Source organism: Saimiri boliviensis, chromosome 12 (genome assembly GCF_048565385.1).
Source record: "Saimiri boliviensis isolate mSaiBol1 chromosome 12, mSaiBol1.pri, whole genome shotgun sequence".
Classification (NCBI taxonomy): domain Eukaryota; kingdom Metazoa; phylum Chordata; class Mammalia; order Primates; family Cebidae; genus Saimiri; species Saimiri boliviensis.
Window position 1 is genome coordinate 19,976,167 of NC_133460.1, and position 23,526 is coordinate 19,999,692.

Genomic DNA, 23,526 nt, shown 5'->3' on the forward strand with positions numbered 1-23,526 from the left:
CTCCGCCTCCTGGGCTCAGGCAATTCTCCTGCCTCAGCCTCCTAAGTATCTGGGATTACAGGCACGCGCCACCATGCCCAGCTAGTTTTATTGTATTTTTAGTAGAGACGGGGTTTCACCATGTTGACCAGGATGGTCTCGATCTTTCGACCTCGTGATCCACCCGCCTCGGCCTCCCAAAGTGCTGGGATTACAGGCTTGAGCCACCGCGCCCGGCTCCCTTTAACTTTTAAGGAGTGAGAAGTCTAGTAGGGAAACTGAAAGATGAATGCACACTACAAAAAGACTTTCAGGGCTGGGCGCGGTGGCTCAGGCCTATAATCCCAGCACTTTGGGAGGCCGAAGCGGGTGGATCGCGAGGTCAAGAAATCGAGACCATCCTGGTCAACAGGTGAAACCCCGTCTCTACTAAAAATATAAAAATTAGCTGGGCATGGTGGCGCGCACCTGTAGTCCCCGCTACTCGGGAGGCTGAGGCAGGAGAATTGCTTGAACCCAGGAGGCGGAGGTTGCGGTGAACCGATATCAGGCGTCCCCAAACTACGGCCCGCGGGCTGCATGCGGCCCCCTGAGACCATTTATCCGGCCCCCTGCCACACCTCAGGAAGGGGCACCTCTTTCATTGGTGGTCAGTGAGAGGAGCACAGTATGTGGCGGCCCCACTCCAGCCTGGGTAACAAGAGCGAAATTCCGTCTCAAAAAAAAAAAAAAAACAGAAAAACAAAAAAAACTTTCAGAGCATGCGCCAGGTGCAGTGTCTCATGCCTGTAATACCAGCACTTTGGGAGGCTGAGGCAGGCAGATCACCTGAGGTCAGAAGTTCAAGACCAGCCTCACCAACATGGAGAAACCCCGTCTCTACTAAAAATACAAAATTTGCCAGGCATGGTGGTGCACGCTTGTGATGCCAGCTACTCAGAAGACTTAGGCAAAGAATTGCTTGAACCAGGAGGCGGAGGTTGTAGGGAGCCAAGATCTCAGCCACTGCACTCAAGCCTGGGCGACACTCCTTCTCAAAAGAAAAAGAAAAAAAAAAAAAAAAAAAATAGAGCACGGCCACATTAGGAACTTTAGAAACCCTGAACACTAAAAGTGTTATGGCACCTGTTTTCCGGCTGTAATATAAAATTAAAATGCCAAAGGTAAAAATGTATCAGGATGCAGTGATTAACAGAGCATTTTCCTAGATTTTCTGATTGCAAACTCCAGATAAATCCACTGAAGCCAAATGTTTCTTATGTTTTTGGTTAGCTTTTTGGTCAAGCCAGTATGACTTTTTTTTTTTTTTTCTTTTTTTGAGACATTCTCATTCTGTTGCCCAGCCTGGAGTGCAGTGGGGCAATCTTGGCTCACTGCAACCTCCGCCTTCCAGGTTCAAGCAATACCCCTGCCTCACCCTCCCCAAATAACTGGGATTACAGGCGCCCACCACCACGCCCGGCTAATTTTTATATTTTTAGCAGAGATGAGGTTTCACCACGTTGGCCAGACTGGTCTCAAACTCCTGACCTCAGGTGATCCGCCAGCCTCAGCCTCCCAAAGTGCTGGGATTACAGCAGTGAGCCACTGCGCCCAGCCAGCACGACTATTAACTGAAGGAAAACTCAGGGCGTGCAAGTGCTCAGAGGCATTCAATGCTGATGTAGTGTGCCAAGAAAGCAGTCTCCTAAGGGCTGCGCAAGTGAAAACAATAAGGCAAAATCAACTGCTTAGCAAGCACAAAATCAGAACGTTGTACCTATTTCTAAAGTCTTTCACTCGCTCATTGAATCTAAGCTACTTCACATCATTAGAAGAGAAAGTAAATTATCTCACTTTCTGAGACGCAGGAGAGATTCCGCGTCGCCAAATCCCACTATCACCAACACAACGTGCTCACGTTCCTCACTCACACACTTAACACCTGCTGGACGCTGAAGCTTCAGTCACTCCCAGCTACTCCAACTACAGGGGACTTACGGGCCTGCCAACCTTGGCACACGCCAAGCCCTCCCCTATACTGAACTCCTACTTATCCTCCAAGACCCAATTTAACTCTTCCTCTCTGAAGTCTTCCCCTAGCCCCAGGTGGGGGTAATCACTTCCTTCTTAGTGTCTCATCCGAATGCCTTCTTTGGACATCCCTCTGTTGTGTGTCTGCACCGTTATACTCTCAGCTCCTTGAGGCCAAGGAGTACGTCTGAGGGCCCTGCTTAGAGTAGGATGAATAGCGGCCATGACACAGGTGAGAAAAGCAAGTCTCCAGGTGAACAGAGCAGCTCAGGATAACTCACCGACAGCCATGTCTGCCGACTCGTCTAGACTGAGGGCCGAGTCCACCATACCCTTCATCCAGCGACCCCAGAACACACGCCAACTTCTGGAGACCCAGAAGCCGGGAAACACAAGTTTTCTTTACAGAAGCAATGGACAGGGGGCCGTGGAAGGCCGCAGAGAGGCAGCAGACGGGGAGAGAACCAAGAACACGCCAGCTGGCTTCAGGTTGCTCCGCAGGACCGCGGCAGCGGCCAGAGATTCTACGGTCAAGACAACTTAGGGGTGGGCAGGCGACCACCAGAACCTGACAGAGAGGAATTCCCATTCTCAGACCCAGACAGACCCCGACACAACTGAGGACAGCTCCTCCCCGAAGCCCAGCCGCCGCTGCTAACTTACCAAGGGAAGACCGCCATCTTCCCAGTCACATGACCGCTTGTTCTGGGACCTTCGACCCGGCTTCCGCCGTCCAGACCCCGCCCCGCCCCGCCCCGCCCCGCCACGCCACGCCACGCCACGCCACGCCACGCCACGCCACGCCACGCCACGCCCCGCCACGCCCCGCCACGCCACGCCACGCCTGCCCTGACCGCCATCTTTGTGAAGGGCACCTGCCCGCCCCGCAGAGTCCAAACGGACCGTCTGCAGGCGCCATGCTTGAGAGGGGCAGGCGATGCTCTGCACGGCACAGGCTTCGTTTTCAGCCGACGCCATGCTTATGAGGGGCAACCGCTGGCTCAGGACGGCCCAGGTTACGACTTCCGCCGGCGCCATGCTTCTGAGGAGCAGCGTCGGCCTCTAGCAGCGTGCCACAGAGTTTCTATGAGCCATGATTGTAAAGGGCAGTTGACTACAGTGCCGGGTGGTCCTGCCTGCGGGCGCCATGATGGTGAAGGGCATGACTGCTGCTTAACCCACCTGCGCCCTCTAGGGGTGGAAAGGACTCCAGCAGCTGGCGGAGCGAAGACGCAAACGGGGGTTCAGCCAGTACCTGGTTTTGCCGCTAATGCGCTGTTTGGCTTGGGTCAGCCACGCCCCCTCTAGGCCGCCGCTTGACCCACTGCTTTGCGGGCGCTTTAGGCACTTCCGGAATGCCCTTCGCACGAGTAGCAACCACGGGCTGCCCTAGAGCCAATGTGATTGACGGCAGCTAATGCACGTGGGGAAATTGGGGTTCGCTTTTCGTCCCACTTGGCAAAGCAGTGTTTCTAGGCAGGTGGATATCCATTTCGACCAGAGAACTTACGGGCTTTAGTGTTCTGTTTATTTAAAAAGTGGGTGAATCAGCATATTTTCAAAACAGCTACCATTTACTAAACACTGAACTCTGTGTGTCAGGCACTTTGCATACACCCTTCATTTCTTCTTCACTACAAACCTCTGAAATACCATTGCCTTTGATTTTAGAGAAGCTGAAGCTCAAAAAAAGTGTGGTGAATTGTACCAGGCCAGTAGCAAGTGACTGAACTGGGATTTGAACTCTAACTCAAAATACTGTAATGGGAGTCATTTAATCACAAAGCAGCATCTGACCCTACTTTTTATTATTTTTAAATTTTACTTTAAAGTTTTTGTTTGTTTGTTTGTTTGTTTGTTTTTAACAGACGTCAGGAAAACAGATTCTCAAAAGAGCTCCTCTAGAAAAGGCAATAGAATACGCTTTCAACCCTGGTTGTAGTTTTACATAGAGTCCTAGCTTTTTCATCTGTGAAATTAGGATAACTTTGACTTTAAAGTGAAGGGAAAGGGTTATAAAATGCCTGGCAAATGGTCAGCACTCCACAGAGGCCATACTTCCATGGAGCAGAGAAAAGAATCATATGGTACTCCTGTGATCTTTGTTTCCAGAGCGTTTCTCTCCAAGGCAGCCTACTGTGCAACCTGTCACAAAGCAGTGCTTCTCTTGCGGTGAATGTGGACACCACTCAGCTGAGAACCTTATTAAAATGCAGATTCTGAGTCACAGCTGGGGTGGGGCCTGGGCTTCCGCGTTTCTTAACAAGTTCCCAGGGATGCTGCTGGTCCCTTCAGACACATAAGGGATGGCAGCAATTGCAGATGGGAGGGTACCGTGTAATTCAGGAGGCCATAGAAAAGAGCAGTATGGTATGCTCTTACACAGACTCAGCCAAACTGATTAACGTAATGTCTCGGAAACAGATCATAGGAAGTCATCCTGAAACAAGTTAACTTTATGGAAAGTGTGAATAACTAAGGGATTTTTTGCCACCAGAGGCTGAGAAGTCATGGTTTGGGTGGCAACTTTGTCCATATCCTTGAGAAATTGAAGAAGTGAGGGCTATGGAGAAACGCTGACCAAAGAATAGAACAAATGAAGTGAAAGGTAATATTTTACTGTCAGATCTAACTTTGGTCGGGCACAATGTTTGCCCTCAGTTTGCCCTAATGATATGATTCCAACCACACCATATCCCAGTTTTTCTGTGTTTGATGACTAAAGGTCTCCTTTGTTTTTAAAAATTATTTTTAGGCCGGGCGTGGTAGCTCACACCTGTAATCCCAGAACTTTGGGAGGCCGAGGTTGGTGGATCACCTGAGGTCAGGAGTTCGGGGCCAGTCTGGCCAACATGGTGAAAACCTGTCTCTACTAAAAAATACAAAAATTAGTCAGGCGTGGTGGGGGGTGCTGAGGTTGCAGTGAGCTGAGATTGTGCCACTGCACTCCAGCCTGGGAGTCAAGAGCGAGACTCAGTTTCAAAATAGTAAATAAATAATGAGAATTATTTTTATTTTTGAGACAGAGTCTCGCTCTATTGCCAAGGTTGGAGTGCAATGGCACGATCTCGGCTCATTGCAACCTTCACCCTCAGGTTCAAGGGATTCTCTTGCCTCAGCCTCCAGAGTAGCTGGGATTACAGATGCGTGCCACCACGTCTGGCTAATTTTTGTATTTTTAGTAGAGACAGACAGGGTTTCACCATGTTAATCAGGCTGGTCTCGAACTCCTGACCTCATGATCCTCCCACCTTGGCCTCCCAAAGTGCTGAAATTACAGGCGTGAGCCACCTTGTCCTGACAAAATTTTTATTTTTGAGGTGTTTTGCTCTTGCCCAGGCTGGAGTGAAATGGCGTGATCTTGGCTCACTGCAACCTCTACATCCTGGGTTCAAGTGATTCTCCTGCCTCATCCTCCTGAGTAGCTGGGATTACAGGCATGTGCCACCACGCCCAGCTAATTTTTTGTATTTTTAGTATAGACAGAGTTTTTCCATGTTGGTCAGGCTGGTTTCAAACTCCCGACCTCAGGTGATCCACCTGCCTTGGCCTCCCAAAGTGTTGGGATTACAGGTGTGAGCCACCGCACCCAGCCCCCAAAATTATTTTTATAATCTGCTTAGGTATCCATTATGGTCTCTTGAGAGACAGCATTCAATGTTTTTGTAACTCTTAGTTTCCATTTGCGGGTGGTGGTCTGTGGTTGTTCATGGGATGGTGACCTATGACGGGGAAAAGGATCATCTCCCTCCAGTGTTCAGCTCAGTATGAGTAAGAAGGTATTTCCAGTCCTACCCACTATTCCCAACACAGGCAGCGAACAAGGATTAAAGGGTGGCCAGGAGAAAGCGAGGGGCTCTTCCCACACAGGCTTGCAGCTTATCACACGCAACATCTCCTCAGTAAGAGGGCAAACTAGCCTTTTCCTACACTCACATTACAGGACTAGGCAGTAACAAAAGAAAAATTCTTAAAGCTGTGCAAATTAACAGATTTGATGTGAGCTCCAACCTTTGCATTCTCTTTTCCTCCCTCTCCTTCCCTTAGCAGGCTTATCTCTTAATAAGACATTTCCAGCTTGAGATTTTTTACCTTCTGAAAAGTCCAACTAATGCAAACTCAAAATGCTGAACTAAGCACTGGTATAGCTACATGCCTCCTGAGGCTGAGGCAGGAGAATCGCTTGAACCCGGGAGGTGGAGATTGTAGCGAGCCGAGATCATGCCATTGCACTCCAGCCTGGGCAACAAGAGCAAATATATATATGTAACTAAGTTCCACTCTTGCCACTCAGTCTGGAATGGAGTGGCATGATCTCAGCTCACTGCAACCTCCACCTCCTGGGTACAAGCAACAAGTAGCTGGGATTACAGGTGCCTGCCACCACACCTGACTAACTTTTTTTTTTTTTTTGAGACGGAGTTTCACTCTTGTTACCCAGTTTGGAGTGCAATGGCGCGATCTCGGCTCACCGCAATCTCCGCCTCCTGGGTTCAGGCAATTCTCCTGCCTCAGCCTCCTGAGTAGCTGGATTACAGGCACGCGCCACCATGCCCAGCTAATTTTTTGTATTTTTAGTAGAGACGGGGTTTCACCATGTTGACCAGGATGGTCTCGATCTCTTGACCTCATGATCCACCCGCCTCGGCCTCCCAAAGTGCTGGGATTACAGGCGTGAGCCACCGCGCCCGGCCACTTTTGTATTTTTAGTAGAGATGGGGTTTCACCATATTGGTCAGGCTGGTATCGAACTCCTGACCTCAGGTGATCCACTCGCCTCAGCCTCCCAAAGTGTTGGGATTTCAGGCATGAGCCACTGTGCCCGGCCCAGGTGACATATTAAATAATGAGATAAATCTTTCATCGAACTTGTAATTGTAAAGAGTGATTATATACAATATTTGTTTTAGACAGATATTTTTCAGTATCTATTTTCTTTCTTTTTTTTTTTTTTTTTTTTTGAGACAAAGTCTCATTCTGTCACCCTGGCTGGACTGCAATGGTGTGATCATAGCTCACTGTGGCCTGGAACTCTTGGGCTCAAGTGATCCTCCTGCCTCAGCCTCCAGAGTACCTGGGACTACAGATGTGCACCACCATGCCTGGCTAATATCTATTTCTTTTTTGTTTTTCTTTTGAGATAAGAGTCTCACTGTGTGACCCAGGCTGGAGTGCAGTGGTGCGATCTTGGCTCACTGTAGCCTCTGCCTCCCAAGCTCATGCAATTCTCCTGCCTCAGTCTCCCAAACAGTTGGAACTAACAGGCGTGCACCACTACACCTGGCTAATTTTGTATTTAGTAGAGATGGGGTTTTGCCATGTTGGCCAGGCTGGTCTTGAACTCCTGACCTCGTGATCTGCCCGCCTTGGCCTCCTAAAGTGCTGGACTTACAGGCATAAGTCACCATGCCTGGCCTATCTATTTATTAATAGTCTTTTCCCCAGTAAATAAAAACAATCAAACTAGATTTTCTTTAAGATGAAAAGTTTATTTTGCTTTTTGCCTAGAAGCAAAACTAGTGAAAATAAAAGTATAAAAATAAATACAATTTACATTAATGAACATTCCAACTTGAAGTAAAAATAAGCAAAATAATGTATATAAATAAAAATCCATCAAAAGCACAAAACAGTGTCTGGCACTTGTATAAGAAAAAGCTATGAACACCAAAAAAATGTGTAAAACACACGCTTTTATCTTTAAATTAAAAACACACTCAAGTTTCTCATCCTTAATCTAAAGCTAGTTTTAACGTTCTCCAAAACATACTATTTGTTGTAACTAATTTGCATTACACACAAAAAAATATACACAAAACTTTTAGCATCTTTCTTACTGGAGAGACCCACAATGCTATGAATAAGCTGTATCCTGAGTTTTCAGAATGATAAAGCACATTTATCGTATTAGGATAATTTGACGTACTTTGCCTATACGTTAAAAAAAATTGGTAACTTGGACTTTTTTTGACCATCTTCTAATTTTCTGGTTCACTCATTCAATACATGATACATCTCAATAAAGAAAATCAAGTTTACACCAGGGTGGATTATTATTTCGGTCTATAGCTGGATATCAAAGTTAAATTTAAAATGGCACAGAATATTGGAGAAAACAATCTTCATCTCCATATTCTTAAAATGAAATTAAGAATATATATAGGCTGCATTTTCAAAATAACAGTATCTCTTTAAAGTTTACATTAGATTAAATATACACTGTCCCAATTTTATGTGAAAAGCACAAAGCCCTTTTTAGAACTGGTATGACAAATTAATAGTGACATTCTCTTTCATGAAGTCATGTCTTCCTGGTAACATTTATTGGTCGAGACTTTTTTTCTTTTTGAGACAGAGTCTCGCTCTGTGGCCCAGGCTGGAGTGTAGTGGCATAATCTCCGCTCACTGCAACCTCTGCTTCCCAGGCTCAAGCGATTCTCCAGTCTCAGCCTCCCAAGTAGCTGGAACTACAGGCATGCACCACCACGCCCAACTAATTTTTGTATTTTTAGTAGAGATGGGAGTTTCGCCATGTTGGACAGGCTGGTCTCGAACTTCTGACCTCAGGTGATCCACCTGCCTCGGCCTCCCAAAGTGCTGGGATTACAGGCATGGGCCACCTTGCCCGGCCAATTGATACTTTTAATGGATATGTTAGTGATGAAAAATCTTTAACATGGGTGTCTTTAAGCAATGTAGAATTTTAACCAGGCAATAATCTTATCCTGAAATCTGGATTTATTATTATATAGCCCTTTATTCTCTCCTACATCAAGCATGCTAGAAAAAACAGACTGTGAAGAAACAAAATATATAGACTAAATAGAAAATATAACTGCATGCAACACATTATTCTTATTTTACAGAAATGGATGTAATAATGCATTCCCAAGAGCTACATTCAAGAAGATTGTGCTGTCTTCCCCAAATTTGCTTTTTTTTTTTTTTTTTTTGAGACAAAGTTTCGCTCTCATTGCCCAGGCTGGAGTGCAGTGGCGGGATCTTGGCTCACCACAACCTCTGCCTCCCAGGTTCACGCGATTCTCCTGCCTCAGCCTCCCGATTAGCTGGGATTACAGACATGCACCACCACACCTGACTAATTTTGTATTTTTAGGGGAGGTGAGGTTTCTCCATGTTGGTCAGACTGGTCTCAAACTCCTGACCACAGGTGATCCACCCGCCTTGGCCTCCCAAAGTGCTGGGATTACAGGCATGAGCCATGGTACCCAGCCAGAAAGATCTTATGATCCAGTATAAATGTTTCTAACAGTACTGGGGTAACATACATGAAGCCTAACATTTCTGTAAGACAATTAGTTGTTGACAGGAATGTATACTTCTGACCAAAAGTGACCCACAGCAACTTCTGTGGGTCATTTTAGTGGACCACAATTGGCTATATGGTTATACTGTAAGTCAAAGAATGTGGACATTGAGCGGTTAATCCAAGTTTTTAAAGTTATAAAATCAGGGAAAGGCATTCTTCTGCAATAATTTCCCCTTGAATCAAATTCAAAAATCACTATGCAGAGATGAATGAAATTTACGTTTTAGAACCTATTTATAATTTGTCATATCCTTTCAATATTCTGTAAAAGTAAACCCAAATGTCCTTTATGTTTACAAAAAGGGTCTCTGTAGACATCTGGGCACATAAAACAAACTTATGTTTGTATAGGTAAGCACAGAGATGATGCAATTACTAAACACTAATTTTTCTTCACCCAAACTTATTATTAAGAGGAACACAGGGGTGTGGAACAGGAATTAGCAAACTGACCAAATGATCCAGATAAGTGCTCAGCCTTCTGACGTCACTTTGTCTGTGTAAACAGAGTCCAGAGTTAAATAAAGTCTTGGGCCGGGAAAATAACATGGATAATAATCCTCCCCCATTTTATCCTAATGAATGTTGTCTTCTTAAATTGTCGCAACATTTGGCCGCTTTCTTTGGATTTTTCCTGCATATACTCCTAAAAATAGAGCAAAACTAATATTATTTCTCAATAGTAGATTTCCTATAATGATACAATTTAATGAGTGCTTACTCTGGAACAAGCACTGAGCTAAGCAATATACATTATCATATTTAATCCTTCTATGAATCATCCTGAGGCAGAAATTGTTACGACCATTTTAAGGGTAATAAAGCTGAGGCATAGGAGAGCACTTGCCTAAGGAACAGAGCTAGAAGTAAGAAGTCTGATAAGCCACTGCCACCTGATGTGTTATTTTACTTAACCATTTTGCATGACCACCTCCTACTCTGCTTTGATTAGTGGTTTCGGAATTTCACTATAAATTCTAGTCAAGCATAAAACATCAAATGAAGAATTGTGTTTTTAAACTGCAAGTCAAAGATCACTTAGGATAACATCAGAGATGGCAACTTAGGTTTGTAACACTATAAATAACCAAATGCTTTGCAGCATACTTTAACACTTTAGAATTCCACTTCAGTCTAAGAGTACGATATTCTATCATGAAAAAAATGACTTTTCTATAAATTGGTTAATAAAGGGTTTGCCTCCATTCAGAGCAAATCAAAACATAATTTCAAATTTGTTTAAAACATAATTCAGACCATTAAAACTCTAAGCAGGAGGCTGGGCGCGGTGGCTCATACCTGTAATCCCAGCACATTGGGAGGCTGAAGCAGGTGGATCACAAGGTCAGGAGTTCAAGACCAGCCTGGCCAATATGGTGAACCCCATTCTCTACTAAAAGCACAAAAATTAGCCAGGTGTGATGGCACATGCCTGTAATCCCAGCTACTTAGGAGGCTGAGACAGGAGAATCACTTGAACCTGAGAGGCAGAGGTTGCAGTAAGCTGAGATCATGCCATTGCACTCCAGCCTGGGCAATAAGAGTGAAACGCCGTCTCAAAAAAACAAAAAACAAAAAACCTCTAAGCAGGAAACAATAATCCTTTCAAGAGCAACAATGGATTCCTGTGTTCAGATTCATAGTTGGCATTTTAACCCACCAGTATCCCAAACTCTCTGTTTATATAAAAGAATACAATTCTAGCTGGGAACGGTGCCTCATGCCTATAATCCCAGAACTTTGGGAGGCTGAGGTGGGTGGATCACGAGGTCAGGAGTTCGAGACCAGTGTGGCCAACATGGTGAAACACCGTCACTACTAAAAATACAAAAAATTAGCTGGGTGTGGTGGCAGGTGCCTGAAATCCCAGCTACTCAGGAGGCTGAGGCAGGAGAATCGCTTGAGCCCAAGAGGCAGAGGTTGCAGTAAGCCAAGATCATGCCACTGCACTGCAGCCTGGGCGACAAGAGTGAGACTCTGTCTCAAAAAACAAAACAAAATAAAAAAACCAACCAATTATTTCGTCTCTTTCAATTGCCTAAACATGCACTCATATACAAGTAAATCTTTAGAAAACAGCAGATTTTTGTATTTGTTTAGACACCTATTGATTGTACATGTTAATTCAAGGGTTAAGTTCATTTGTATTAAATAATTATGTTGCAATGCAATTAAACCTCAATAGTTCAAAATAATAAACTTCATTCTATGTTATTAACTTCAGTGACTGCCTATAATCCTTTATACTGTTGAGTATTGCTGAATAAAAACAGTACTTGCTGTTTTGCTTACAGGTTCACAAGTGACAAATAGTGGAGATGAAATGCATGAGAAAGAAACATGGAGAGTAGTCACTGTGGCAAACTGATATCAGGCAAAATAATAATGCTAATTCCTCAATGATTTTCCAACTTGCTAAGATTCAGTGCGATACAGAACACTAACATGGGAAAAACAGAAAATGTCTTAAAATTCCACAGATCTGGTGTTTGGTCTGAGTCCTTTCAAATGGTTACCTTTCAAACTAGCTTATTCTGACTGCCTCTGGAGCAAGCAGTATCTTCAGCTATGTAATCCTTTATGACAATTCCATTAACTGTCACTCAATGATTTCCAAAGATGACCTTTTAAATTATACCATATGTGTGTGACACTATGAATTACATTCACTACATACATACAAAAGGTAAGCCATCATTTCAAAGTTACGATCAATAGCTTGTTCCCTAATTTGAAGGGAATCACTTAGTAATAAAAGCTCTCAAATTTACCTAATTATATATTAATGGAAAGATTAGAACTGATTAGAGGTTTAGTCTTCAATGCCCGGTGAGTAATTTAGGTTTCAATTTAGGTTTCTTGTAAATGTCTAGAAAGCAGTATAGTTAAAGCACAACATTTGGAAAGTATTTTTAAATGGATCACAATTTTTTAGTGAGCTTAATAAAAGTGTCTTAACAAAGATACCTTAAAAATATTAAAGCATTTGGCTAAAGAGCTTTGAATTAGCTCAAGAATGAGTTTGTCTTCTTGCCACCATAAACAGAATTTTAAAACACAGTTTTTAGTTTAGCTCTTAATCCTCAAATAATGAACATAAGGAGAGATTTAACTCAAGCTTCTGACAGCAAAATATGAAGACCTCCTCCCACTGGCATATTCACATGTGATCTTATAGTTTGAAGGAGAAAGGTTTCATCCCCTTATGTGCAGATACACTTCCCCAAGCTGAACAGACAATGCATAGACTTAGCACCAGAGATAATCATTATCTTTTATTCATTAAATAAAAAGGTTTTCTGAATTAAGCATGGTTAATTCCACAATTTTTTCAGAATTAAAAATATGTGGTGTTTTCCATATTATAGAAATATTACAGAAATCAAGATTGGAATAACAGTTTTACTCAGACTTCCTGACTACCATGAAACGCTAAGACCAAAGAACACTAATTGGATGACCATGAATATGCCAAAATTATGGTGGCAAGGAAAGACAATCTATTCCACTTCTGTGGCCTGAGTTACGGGGCGGCTTGTGCACTTCCTTCTATTGAATGGGCTTCAGAAATTCATTTTCTACACACCTGAAACAGGCACTCTGTTAGGCACTCTGCTCTGTGAAGGCTTCTGTCTATTTTGCACAGCCCCCTTCACTGATGTCTTAGGGGTTCTAATTGAATATAAAAAAATTAATAAGTCACTGGCATTAAGGTCTAAATGTTCAAAATTCAAAGAAAGCAATCACATTGCATCAACTGTTCAAAGCACAAATAAGCTTGAAAAGAACTGGAGTCCCATGCATGTGCACAGCAAGGAAAGCTAAACTCTGGCTTCAGCAGGAGACTAGAAGCATGACTCATACTCTGTTGGAGAATCACTTCAGTGAGGATGAATTTACTATATGGATATTTAAAATACATAATGAGTAAAATGATATGAAATGAAAAGTAAAAACATGCCAACATAAGATAGTAATTAGAATACACAACAGTACACTAGGAGGGTTAAATTTGAAGACAAAACTTTAAAATACCTTTCCCAATGTTATTAAAAAAAATCACATTTGAAAAACCAGTATCCTTTATGTAAAGAACACTAGGCTTTATTTTTCCCCTCTGAATCTAATCTTGGTTTTCGTAGTTTCCAATACCCGTGTGTGGCATTCTTACCCTTGTCTACTAAGTAGCCTATGAACAGGTGCATTCTGTCCTTGGTTTGGCTGAAGGACTCTGTTGACAAATTAAATAAAAAATTAATTTAAAAGGATAAATGCCATTTTTATCCATTGTCTTTCAACGGATGAAAGATGATGACAGTAAGGAGAAAGTCATCTATGCAATAATACAGCCTGTATATTACCACAAAGCAAAGCAAATTGACTAAAGCATATTAATATGGTACTTATATTTTGCTCACTGAAAGTCCAAACCTTAGGTTTTTATCACCAACATACAGACTAAGAAATGGCCAACATACAGACTAACCCTTGTGCTTTAAGATAATTTTCTTATACATATATTTTACAAAAGCTAACCTTTCCTTTCAAGCAGGTTGAGAGAAGAAAATATTGCTCTCATTTTACAGGTGTGAAAAACAGGTCAGAACTACTAAAGTTTGCTTTTTAGCTTTCTTTATTTTTTTGAGATAGGTCTTACTATGTCACCCAGACTGGTCTGAACTCCTGGGATTACGCTATCCACCTGCCTCAGCCTCCCAAGTAACTGGGACTACAGGAACATGCCACTGAGCTCAGCTTAAGTTAGCTTTTTTTATTTTTGTTTTTTGTGTTTTTGAGACAGAGGCTTGCTCTGTCGCCCAGTCTGGACTATAATGGCGCTATCTTGGCTCACTGCAACCTCCGCCTCCTAGGTTCAGGCAATTCTCCTGCCTCAGCCTGCTGAGTAGCCAAAATTACAGGCACATTCCAACACACCCAGCTTTTTGTATTTTTAGTGGAGACGGGGTTTCACCATGTTGGCCGGGCTTGTTTTAAACTCCTGACCTCGTGATCCACCCGCCTCGACCTCCTCAGTACTAGGACTACAGGTGTGAACCACTGCCCCTGGCCCTGCTTAAGTTAGCTTTCTAAGGTTTTTAGATAAGTATCAAAGATCCTCTGGACTGTGTAACTGAACACAAGACATATCAGGCTCAAATTTCTACCACAGATAGCATGCCCTACAAAAGCTCCAGGCACATCTGGTCTGACATGGGACCAAGTATACAGCCAGGTATTCATATGAATCTTGAGCCTATGGACGACCCCCCAACCAATTCAGCAAGAAGTGTTCTACTGATGTCAAGTAGAACAAAGTCAATGAAAATGAAGTTTGGGACTTACAAATTTTTTCTTTTTTTTTTTTTTTTTTTGAGATGGAGTTTCACTCTTGTTACCCAGGCCGGAGGGCAATAGCGTGATCTTGGCTCACTGCAACCTCCACCTCCCGAGTTTAAGCGATTCCCCTTTGTCTGTCTCACAAGTAGCTGGGATTACAGGCATGTGCCATCATGCCCAGCTAATTCTGAATTTTTAGTTGAGACAGGGTTTTCCATGTTGGTGAGGCTCGTCTCGAATTCCCGACCTCAGGTGATTTCCCGGCTTAGCCTCCCAAAGTGCTGGGATTACAGGTGTGAGCCACCATGCCCGCCCAATTTTTTTTTTCTATGAAAAACAAAAAGCCTCTCATTGAGATTAAGTGATTTTTCTCACCTTGTTTCAGAAGGATTTTGTTTAACCAGAAATTTCTTATTTGGCATTCCCATTTCAGCAGCTCTAACACAATATAAAAATAGGGACATAATATATTTAGTGAAGGGAGGAAAACACGCTTACAAGTGTAATACAGGATGACAGAAACAAATCATCATTTAGAAGCTGGTGTACCTGTATTAAGCATATTAAAGACTGCGTTCAAGAAAAAAGAATTTTTTAAAAAGTTATTAAGACATTTTTCCCCTTAAGTTTTTATTCCCAAGAAATGTTTAGGATATCAGAAAAGGAATACATTTAGGCACTGAATATAAAGATTAACTGTGTTTAAGATTGATCAGCTATCAATTATATAAGTTGAATGCTGACAAATTTAGTAAATAAATTCATCTAAAGATGAAATGATATTTTAGCACCTGACTTTAATGAATTTCTTTATATAAAGGGATTTCTATCAGCTCAACTGCAGAAAAACACTTCTTCATTTCTAAATTTAAATATGCAAACAAACCAACAGATAACTAAAATTAATTGAGTTGATAACTAACATGACATGATAAAAAAACTTACTTCATGTATTTCTTCCTATCCAGAGACTTCTGTGTTGCAGCTGAAAGTGCCACTCGTGGACTTTTCATTTTATCCTTCAATATACAAAAGTAATATCAAACTCTACTGGTACCAATAATACCACTATGTTATAATACAGAATGATCCCAAATTGTCTGGAAAAGCTTCTCTCTACTAACATTTTAAATTTAGTTAAATCATCTTGTTTCATATTTTTGAAGCAGTCTAAGAATTAAATAATTAAAATTATGTAAATTTTACTTGCTTTTCCTTTGTCAGTCACACTAAGATAACTGATTCAAATCACAGACTCCAATATACTTCAAATTAATTTGGAGCCTGTTTTCTAACAGATTTCAAAAAAAGCAAAACCCACATTATAATTGAATTCAAGGAAATTCAATCAGGAGCAACTGACAGATTGTATAAAGCCATCTGAACAAAACATTCAAAGCTTCAACTCTAAAATCCAATCAGAAAACAATATGTAATTCTTACATTATGTAATTCTTTTAAATCTGTCTACAGATTTAAATGTTGCTAGTAATCCTAGGAATTACTTGTGTTTAAGAATTATCATAAGGGTGCTGAAGTCAACCAAAAATGACAGTCTCAATTACCTTAAACCCAGAAGAACTCTATTCATTAGAAATCATGTAACATACCATTTGCCTGAGCATTTTCTCTTTGCGAACTTCTCGATCATGATGTAGAATAGACATTCTTTCAGCTGCATCCATTACAAAGAATATGTCATGAATACCATACAGGGCAGCTCGCAACTAGGCACAAAAGAAGAAAATATTGTATACATTTAAAAGATGAGGTTAGACCCAGCACTTTGGGAGGCCGAGGTGGGTGGATCACGAGGTCGAGAGATCGAGACCATCCTGGTCAACGTGGTGAAACCCCGTCTCTACTAAAAATACAAAAAATTAGCTGGGCATGGTGGCACGTGCCTGTAGTCCCAGCTACTCAGGAGGCTGAGGCAGGAGAATTGCCTGAACCCAGGAGGCGGAGGTTGCGGTGAGCCGAGATCGTGCCATTGCACTCCAGCCTGGGTAACAAGAGCAACACTCTGTCTCAAAAAAAAAAAAAAAAAAAAAAAAAAAGATGAGGTTAGAGTTGAGGAATACTATATACCATGTACACTTATTTATAGAAAAATGTTAAAATAGGGCCGGGCGCGGTGGCTCAAGCCTGTAATCCCAGCACTTTGGGAGGCCGAGGCGGGTGGATCACGAGGTCGAGAGATCAAGACCATCCTGGTCAATATGGTGAAACCCCGTCTCTACTAAAAATACAAAAAAAAAAAAATTAGCTGGGCATGGTGGTGCATGCCTGTAATCCCAGCTACTCAAGAGGCTGAGGCAGGAGAATTGCCTGAACCCAGGAGGCGGAGGTTGCGGTGAGCCGAGATTGCGCCATTGCACTCCAGCCTGGGTAACAAGAGCGAAACTCCGTCTCAAAAAAAAAAAAAAATGTTAAAATAGTTTTCATTGAAACGTATTTTCAGTGATTAAATAAAAAAGGAGAAATAGGACATGTCCACATCTTAAAAGCCCTCAGGATCCATGTATTTACCTGAGCTAACACTCTTTCCTGAAGTGAAGCATCCTGAGCTGAAACAACACCTCTCTTTAATGGTGCCTCTGACTGAAAACTTCTTATAAATTCCATAGTATCCTGAAAAAAGAAATACTCCTTCAAGAACATTTTTCTAGAAAGATTTGTGATCACTGGAGTTTCCTTTTTTCTTTTTCTCAGTCAATCCAAAATTACAGTCTTTCCTCAGTATCTGTGGGAGACTGGTTCCAGGAATCGCTCAGATACCAAAACCCAAGGATGTTCAAGTCCCTTATAGAAAATGATTTAGTATTTGCATATAATCTAAGCACATCTCCCATATACTTTAAATCATCTCTATATTAGTTAAAATGCCTAATAAATGTACATGCTATGTAAATAGTTGTTATATTGTTTAGGAAATAAAGACAAGAAAAAAATCTGTACATGTTCAGTACAGACACAACCATCATTTGTTTTTTCTGAATTTTTTTTGATCCATGGTTGGCTGAATTCACTGATGTGGAACCAAGAGACAGAGAGCCAACTGTACTAAGCATATAAATAAAATTATTAGAAGTCAAACAGCACTTACTTTGAAGCAAGACAAAAACACACAAACTACTTCATTTACATGTTTTTCATAATATTATCTGAGGAAGATTAACAATCAGATTTCTAAAACTGTATCACAGTAACTAAAAAATGTTTAAGTTGTGAACAAATCTGTCAGCTAAGCTATCACAAGACTGACAGAAACTAGACAGAAGTGAAATACAAACGATTTACAGGAATCTTACTTTTACAGTTTGTCGAAGTTGCTTCAGCTTATCTGTCTGCATAAGTCTACGAGTAAGAAATCCTTTTGCCACTGCAGTTATTTTGCTAAATTTTGCTTGTATTTCCGGACTAAAAACCTAGGAGAAAGAAGACAGACACAATGTTTACTGGCATTCATTTATACAGTCTAAGATGTATAGCTCTTTTAAAAAGATAAGTAGATATGTGGACATATATAATTAAGTTTACTCACTTGAGACCATCTAGTTTTGGCTCTTCCAAAAGGCCTTGTTACTGAGAGTTTGGTTAAGCCACCAGCTGATGATCCCCAGAGGTAGAATGGTGATTCATTTGCAGAACCAAAGCTATATTGCAGGGCCGAATTTGTGAAACCTAGAGAAACATGCATATAGTTTATCATACTTGATGTCATATAATTGGAATATGAAGAACATCCTGATAAACACTTGTGACACTCATTAAGAAAAAGAACTGCCTCCCAAACTGACCCATCTGCCAACTTGAAATATTTATGGACTTTAAAACTTATGTACCACATGGATCTTTTCAACACAAACAGCATCTCAGGATAATTGAGATATGAAGATAAGCTCTTTAAAGGGACTAGGGAATTAGAGGTAATTCAAGATGATTCAGGAGAGAGCAAACTATTTTCACTTGAAGTATATCACCTGCTGCATGAGCGATCACAGACTGGGCTCTGAGCCGAATTTCCTGATATTTTCCTAGCAAAGGTAATCTTTGCTAACAAACATCTGCTCACAAGTCTTTGAACTCCTATCATGTCATTTTTCACTAGTTACTAAGCAGCTGACAAACAGTAGTGAGTTGGACATGGAATTATTTGAAAACAGGAGATACAATCTTATGGTGTGCCAAATACATATCCTACTGTAGCATCATTTTCTCAAATGTAAAAGGATTTTAAAATATTTACCAGAACTATTTGAATTTGAAGTATGGAGTGAGTCCGCTTGAGACAGCATTGTTTCCAGCAGACTGGAGTCACTTATTTTTCTCCATTCTAACTCCACTGCATTGTTAATGTCCAATTCGGAGGCTTCTGCTGTCATTGCCTTCTTCTCTTTTAACATTTTCTCCTGTTCTTCTATTTCCTATAGATTAACAGTTTATTATAACATGCTAAACCTTTTAATTATAGCCCAAAACGATACCATTTTAGGCTTAAAGTACGTGTAATTATCAGCAAATTATTTCAAGTTCTTCTTCTTCAATTATACTTATTTATTTATTTATTATTTTTGAGAGACAGAGTCTCACTCTGTCTCCCAGGCTGGAGTGCAATGGCATGATCTCAGCTCACTGCAACCTCCGCCTCCCGGCTTTAAGCGATTCTCCTGCCTCAGTTTCCCAAGTAGCTGCGACTACAGGTGTGCACCACTATTTTGTATTTTGTAGTAGAGATGAGGTTTCACTATATGTTCGCCAGGGTGTTCTCAAACTCCTGACCTCAGGTGATCCAGCTGCCTTGGCCTCCCAAAGTGCTGGGATTACAGGTGTGAGCCACCTCACCCAGCCTATAATTTATTTTAAAATGTGATAATGTATAGTTAAATTATTAACTACAATAATCTTATAACAAGTGTCTTTTTTTTTTTTTTTTAAATAGAGACAGGGTTTCACTCTGTTGCCCAGGCTGGAGTGCAGTGGCCACACAAAGGCGAAATCATAGCTTACTTCTGAGCTCAAGCGATCCTCCCACCTCAGCCTCCTGAGTAGCTGCGACTACAGGCTCACACCACCACGCCCAGCACAAGTGTCATTCTGATAACTCTTGCAGAATGTGTGCTTTAGCACCTATTTATAAAATACCTTTTAAAAATATTAAGTTTTGAATCAAGGATTCAATAAAATATCCTCTTGATAAATTACGAAATTACTTTTAGATAAGGATCTAAATAACAAACTTCACCTTTTGACAAAAACTACCATTCACGTACCAAAATGACTCTCTTACCTTATAATATATGGAGGAAAAAATTACAAGTATTCTATACATGACTAAAATTCATAGGTATTCCTTGGCTAAATTTCACTTACCAGCTGTATCTCCCCGCACATTCCTCACCTTTTGCAATCTTTCCTGTTCCCTTTCCTGCTCAGCTATGAGTAGTGATAACTGCTGAGCATGCTGTTCTTCTAGTCTCTTCCGCATTTCTTCAAAAGCTAACATCTTGCTTTTTAGTAACTCCTCGCTTTCTGAAAAGAAACATGTCTCCTCAATTTAGAAAATTCACTACAAGTCTAATGTCTGATATTTTATATGATCAATTTAAGTTATCCTTCCAACAAGAAAGTATTCCTGGATCTGACATAATATGATCAAGATATAGCTGGGTCTCCACTTTGAACCACATTCACATTTTCCATTCCTTTTATTTCATGCTACACAATAAAGTAAAACCTGTATTGCATCACCTTTACCCACTCGTTCAACAGATCCCATCCTGATCTGAAATGATAGGCCCAGTACTATACATTCCGACAAGACTCTCCTGACTCTACTTAACTTTCAGATGTGGTTTCAAACAACTGTATCCTACCATCATTTTTTCTTTTGACACTTGTCTTCCAGGATCTCTAGTATTGTAGCTTGTAGTTTTGTCTTGTTTTGATTTTCAAAGTAAATGTTTCTTTGATGGTATAAAGCTTTCTCAGCTTCAGGTTTTTTTTTTTTTTTTTTGAGACGGAGTTTCGCTCTTGTTACCCAGGCTGGAGTGCAATGGCACAATCTCAGCTCACCGCAACCTCCGCCTCCTGGGTTCAGGCAATTTTCCTGCCTCAGCCTCCTGAGTAGCTGGGATTACAGGCATGTGCCACCATGCCCCGCTGATTTTTTGTATTTTTAGTAGAGACGGGGTTTCACCATGTTGGCCAGGATGGTCTCGATCTCTTGACCTCGTGATCCACCCACCTCAGCCTCCCAAAGTGCTGGGATTACAGGCTTGAGCCACCGTGCCCGGCCTCAGCTTCAGGTTTCAAAAAGGACTGTACATTAAAATTCCAGATATTTTAGTTACTAACTAAAAATTTTAAGAGAAAACATTATGACAATGCACTTACTAAATAGAATGTGGTAAGCCATGTTGAAATGTAGAATTACGAACTATGGGCTGGGTGCTATGGCTCACACCTGTAATCCCAGCACTTCGGGAGGCCGAAATGGGCAAATCACGAGGTCAGGAATTGAGATCATCCTGGCCAACATGGTGAAACCCCATCTCTACTAAAAATACAAAAATTTGGGAGTGGTGGTGCGTGCCTGTGGTTCCAGCTACTTGGGAGGCTGAGGCAGGAAAATCGCTTGAACCCATGAGGCAGAGGTTGCAGTGAGCCAAGATTACGCTGCTGCACTCCAACCTGGTGACAGAGCGAGACTTCGTCTCAAAAAAAAAAAAAAAAAAGAAAAGAAAAGAAATACCAAGTATGTTTATATAGCAAGTATATATTCATGGACCCATTATAATTCAACTAAATTCAACGAATCATTCTTCCCAAATATACAGTCAATGATTTTCCCTGAGTATCTTATGTACTATTATCCTACTGCTATAGTCTTCCCATAATTTGTTCCTAAAAACATTTTATTCAACTACAACAATATGCATTTTTAAAATTTTTTTTTTTTTTTTTTAAGATCTAGTCTTGCTCTGTTGCCCAGGCTAGAGTGCAATAGTGCCAACACAGCTCACTGTAGACTCAAACTCTAGGGCTCATGTGATCCTCCCACCTCAGCCTTCAGAGTAGCTGGGACTACAGGCATATGCCAGCACACCAGGCTAATTTTTGTATATTTTGTAGAGATGGGGTCTTGCTATATTGCCCAGGCTGCTTTTGAACTCTTGGCCTCAAGTGATCCTCCTGCCATGGCCTACCAAAGTGCTAGGATTACAGGTATAAGCCACCATGCCCAGCCTGCATTTGTTTATATGTAGCTTTTCATAGGCAAGGGGAGCTGGAAAGTAGAATCATAACCTTCAGCAAGAAAGGAAAAAGTCCCTCAACTCAACTGCTTAGTCAACAGGAGTCCATTCAGCTCTATCTCAAAAACTCTATAAATAGGCCCACTGAGGCAGCTCTCAGCACATGGCACTGTCTCCTTTGCCCACTTTGACAGCTACCTGACTGCCTCCAAGACTGCAGGCTCATCTTGCATTAAAACACTTACTAGAAATTGCCACTCCAGGCCGGGCATGATGGCTCACGCCTGTAATCTCAGCACTTTGGGAGGCCGAGGCAGGTGGATCACTTGAGGTCAGGAGTTTAAGACCAGCCTGACTAACATGGTGAAACCCCATCTCTACTAAAAGTACAAAAATTAACTGGGCTTAGTGGTGCATGTCTGTAATCCCAGCTACTTGGGAGGCTGAGGCAGGAGAATTGCTTGAACCCGGGAGGTGGAGGTTGCAGTGAGCCAAAATTGCACCATTGCACTCTAGCCTGGGCAACAAGAGCAAAACTCCATCCCCAAAAAAAGAAAAAAAGAAAGACATTTCCACTCCATTGGTCTTATGTACTTCTGATATTCACTGAGGCAACCTCTTACCTTGCTGTGCTGTTTACTTAGAGTATTCAAGTTGGCTCCCCAGGTTACAGTGGTTGTTTTTATTAGAGCTCTGATAAAGTTGCACAGGATGGGCCAGGACTGATGGCTCACACCTGTAATCCCAGCACTTTGGGAGGCCAAGGAGGGCTGATCACTTGAGCTTAGGAGTTCAAGACCAGTCTGGCCAACATGGTGAAACCCTGTCTCCACAAAAAATACAAAACTTACCTGGGCGTGGTGGTGCATGCCTGTAAATACCAACTACTTAGAAGATTGAGGTGGGAGAATCTCTCAAACCCAGGCCTGAAGTGAGCCAAGATCGCATGAAAGCAATCCAGCCTGGGCGACAGAGCAAAGACCCTACCTTAAAAAAAAAAATTTTTTTTTAAATTAAAAAAAATAAAGTTGGCCGGGCACGGTGGCTCAAGCCTGTAATCCCAGCACTTTGGGAGGCCAAGGCGGGTGGATCACAAGGTCAAGAGATCAAGACCATTCTGGTCAACAAGGTGAAACCCCGTCTCTACTAAAAATACAAAAAGTTAGCTGGGCATGGTTGTGCGTGCCTGTAATCTCAGCTACTCAGGAGGCTGAGACAGGAGAATTGCCTGAACCCAGGAGGTGGAGGTTGCGGTGAGCCAAGATCGCGCCAGTGCACTCCAGCCTGGGTAACAAGAGCAAAACTCCGTCTCAAAAAAAATAAAAATAAAAATTAAAAATTAAAAAATTAAAAAAAATAAAGTTGCACAGGTTTTAAGCAGTCTGACCCAAAACTGTATTTCCCATAAGCCCTAAGAGCTTAATTTATTTGATTTATGTCTTCTATATCAGTAATAAATTATGAACCATGACAACAAAGTAAGGCGTAATGAAGGAAAAAAACACGCTTTCATAAATAAATTCTTGTTAATGGACACATCAGAAAAAACTGAAATAATTTTTATTAATAAAGACCCTTCCTTTTTTTTTTTTTTTTTTGAGACGGAGTCTG

The 23,526-nt window shown here is 41.7% G+C and overlaps 2 protein-coding genes across 5 annotated transcripts in view; both read right to left on the reverse strand.

Annotated features, from left to right (window-relative positions):
• VPS35L (VPS35 endosomal protein sorting factor like) overlaps positions 1-2,730 on the reverse strand; it is a 149,683-nt gene extending 146,953 nt beyond the window's left edge. For both annotated transcript variants that reach the window (XM_039478174.2, XM_039478173.2), the window contains exon 1: positions 2,656-2,730. In XM_039478174.2, coding sequence (XP_039334108.1) covers positions 2,656-2,672 — 17 coding nt within the window. In that variant the 5' untranslated portion in view covers positions 2,673-2,730. The remainder of the gene's footprint in view (positions 1-2,655) is intronic.
• A 4,401-nt stretch (positions 2,731-7,131) lies between these two features.
• CCP110 (centriolar coiled-coil protein 110) overlaps positions 7,132-23,526 on the reverse strand; it is a 30,338-nt gene continuing 13,943 nt past the window's right edge. The window contains exons 5-15 of one of the 3 annotated variants that reach the window (XM_010340728.3): positions 20,061-20,191; positions 18,909-19,086; positions 18,204-18,343; positions 17,971-18,087; positions 17,189-17,290; positions 16,270-16,386; positions 15,605-15,678; positions 15,035-15,097; positions 13,494-13,553; positions 12,909-12,994; positions 7,132-9,968 (exon numbers count right to left, since the gene is read on the reverse strand). In XM_010340728.3, the coding sequence (XP_010339030.1) occupies positions 9,916-9,968; positions 12,909-12,994; positions 13,494-13,553; positions 15,035-15,097; positions 15,605-15,678; positions 16,270-16,386; positions 17,189-17,290; positions 17,971-18,087; positions 18,204-18,343; positions 18,909-19,086; positions 20,061-20,191 (1,121 nt within the window). In that variant the 3' untranslated portion in view covers positions 7,132-9,915. The remainder of the gene's footprint in view (positions 9,969-12,908; positions 12,995-13,493; positions 13,554-15,034; positions 15,098-15,604; positions 15,679-16,269; positions 16,387-17,188; positions 17,291-17,970; positions 18,088-18,203; positions 18,344-18,908; positions 19,087-20,060; positions 20,192-23,526) is intronic. The other 2 variants (XM_010340729.3, XM_010340730.3) reach the window with 2 other exon arrangements.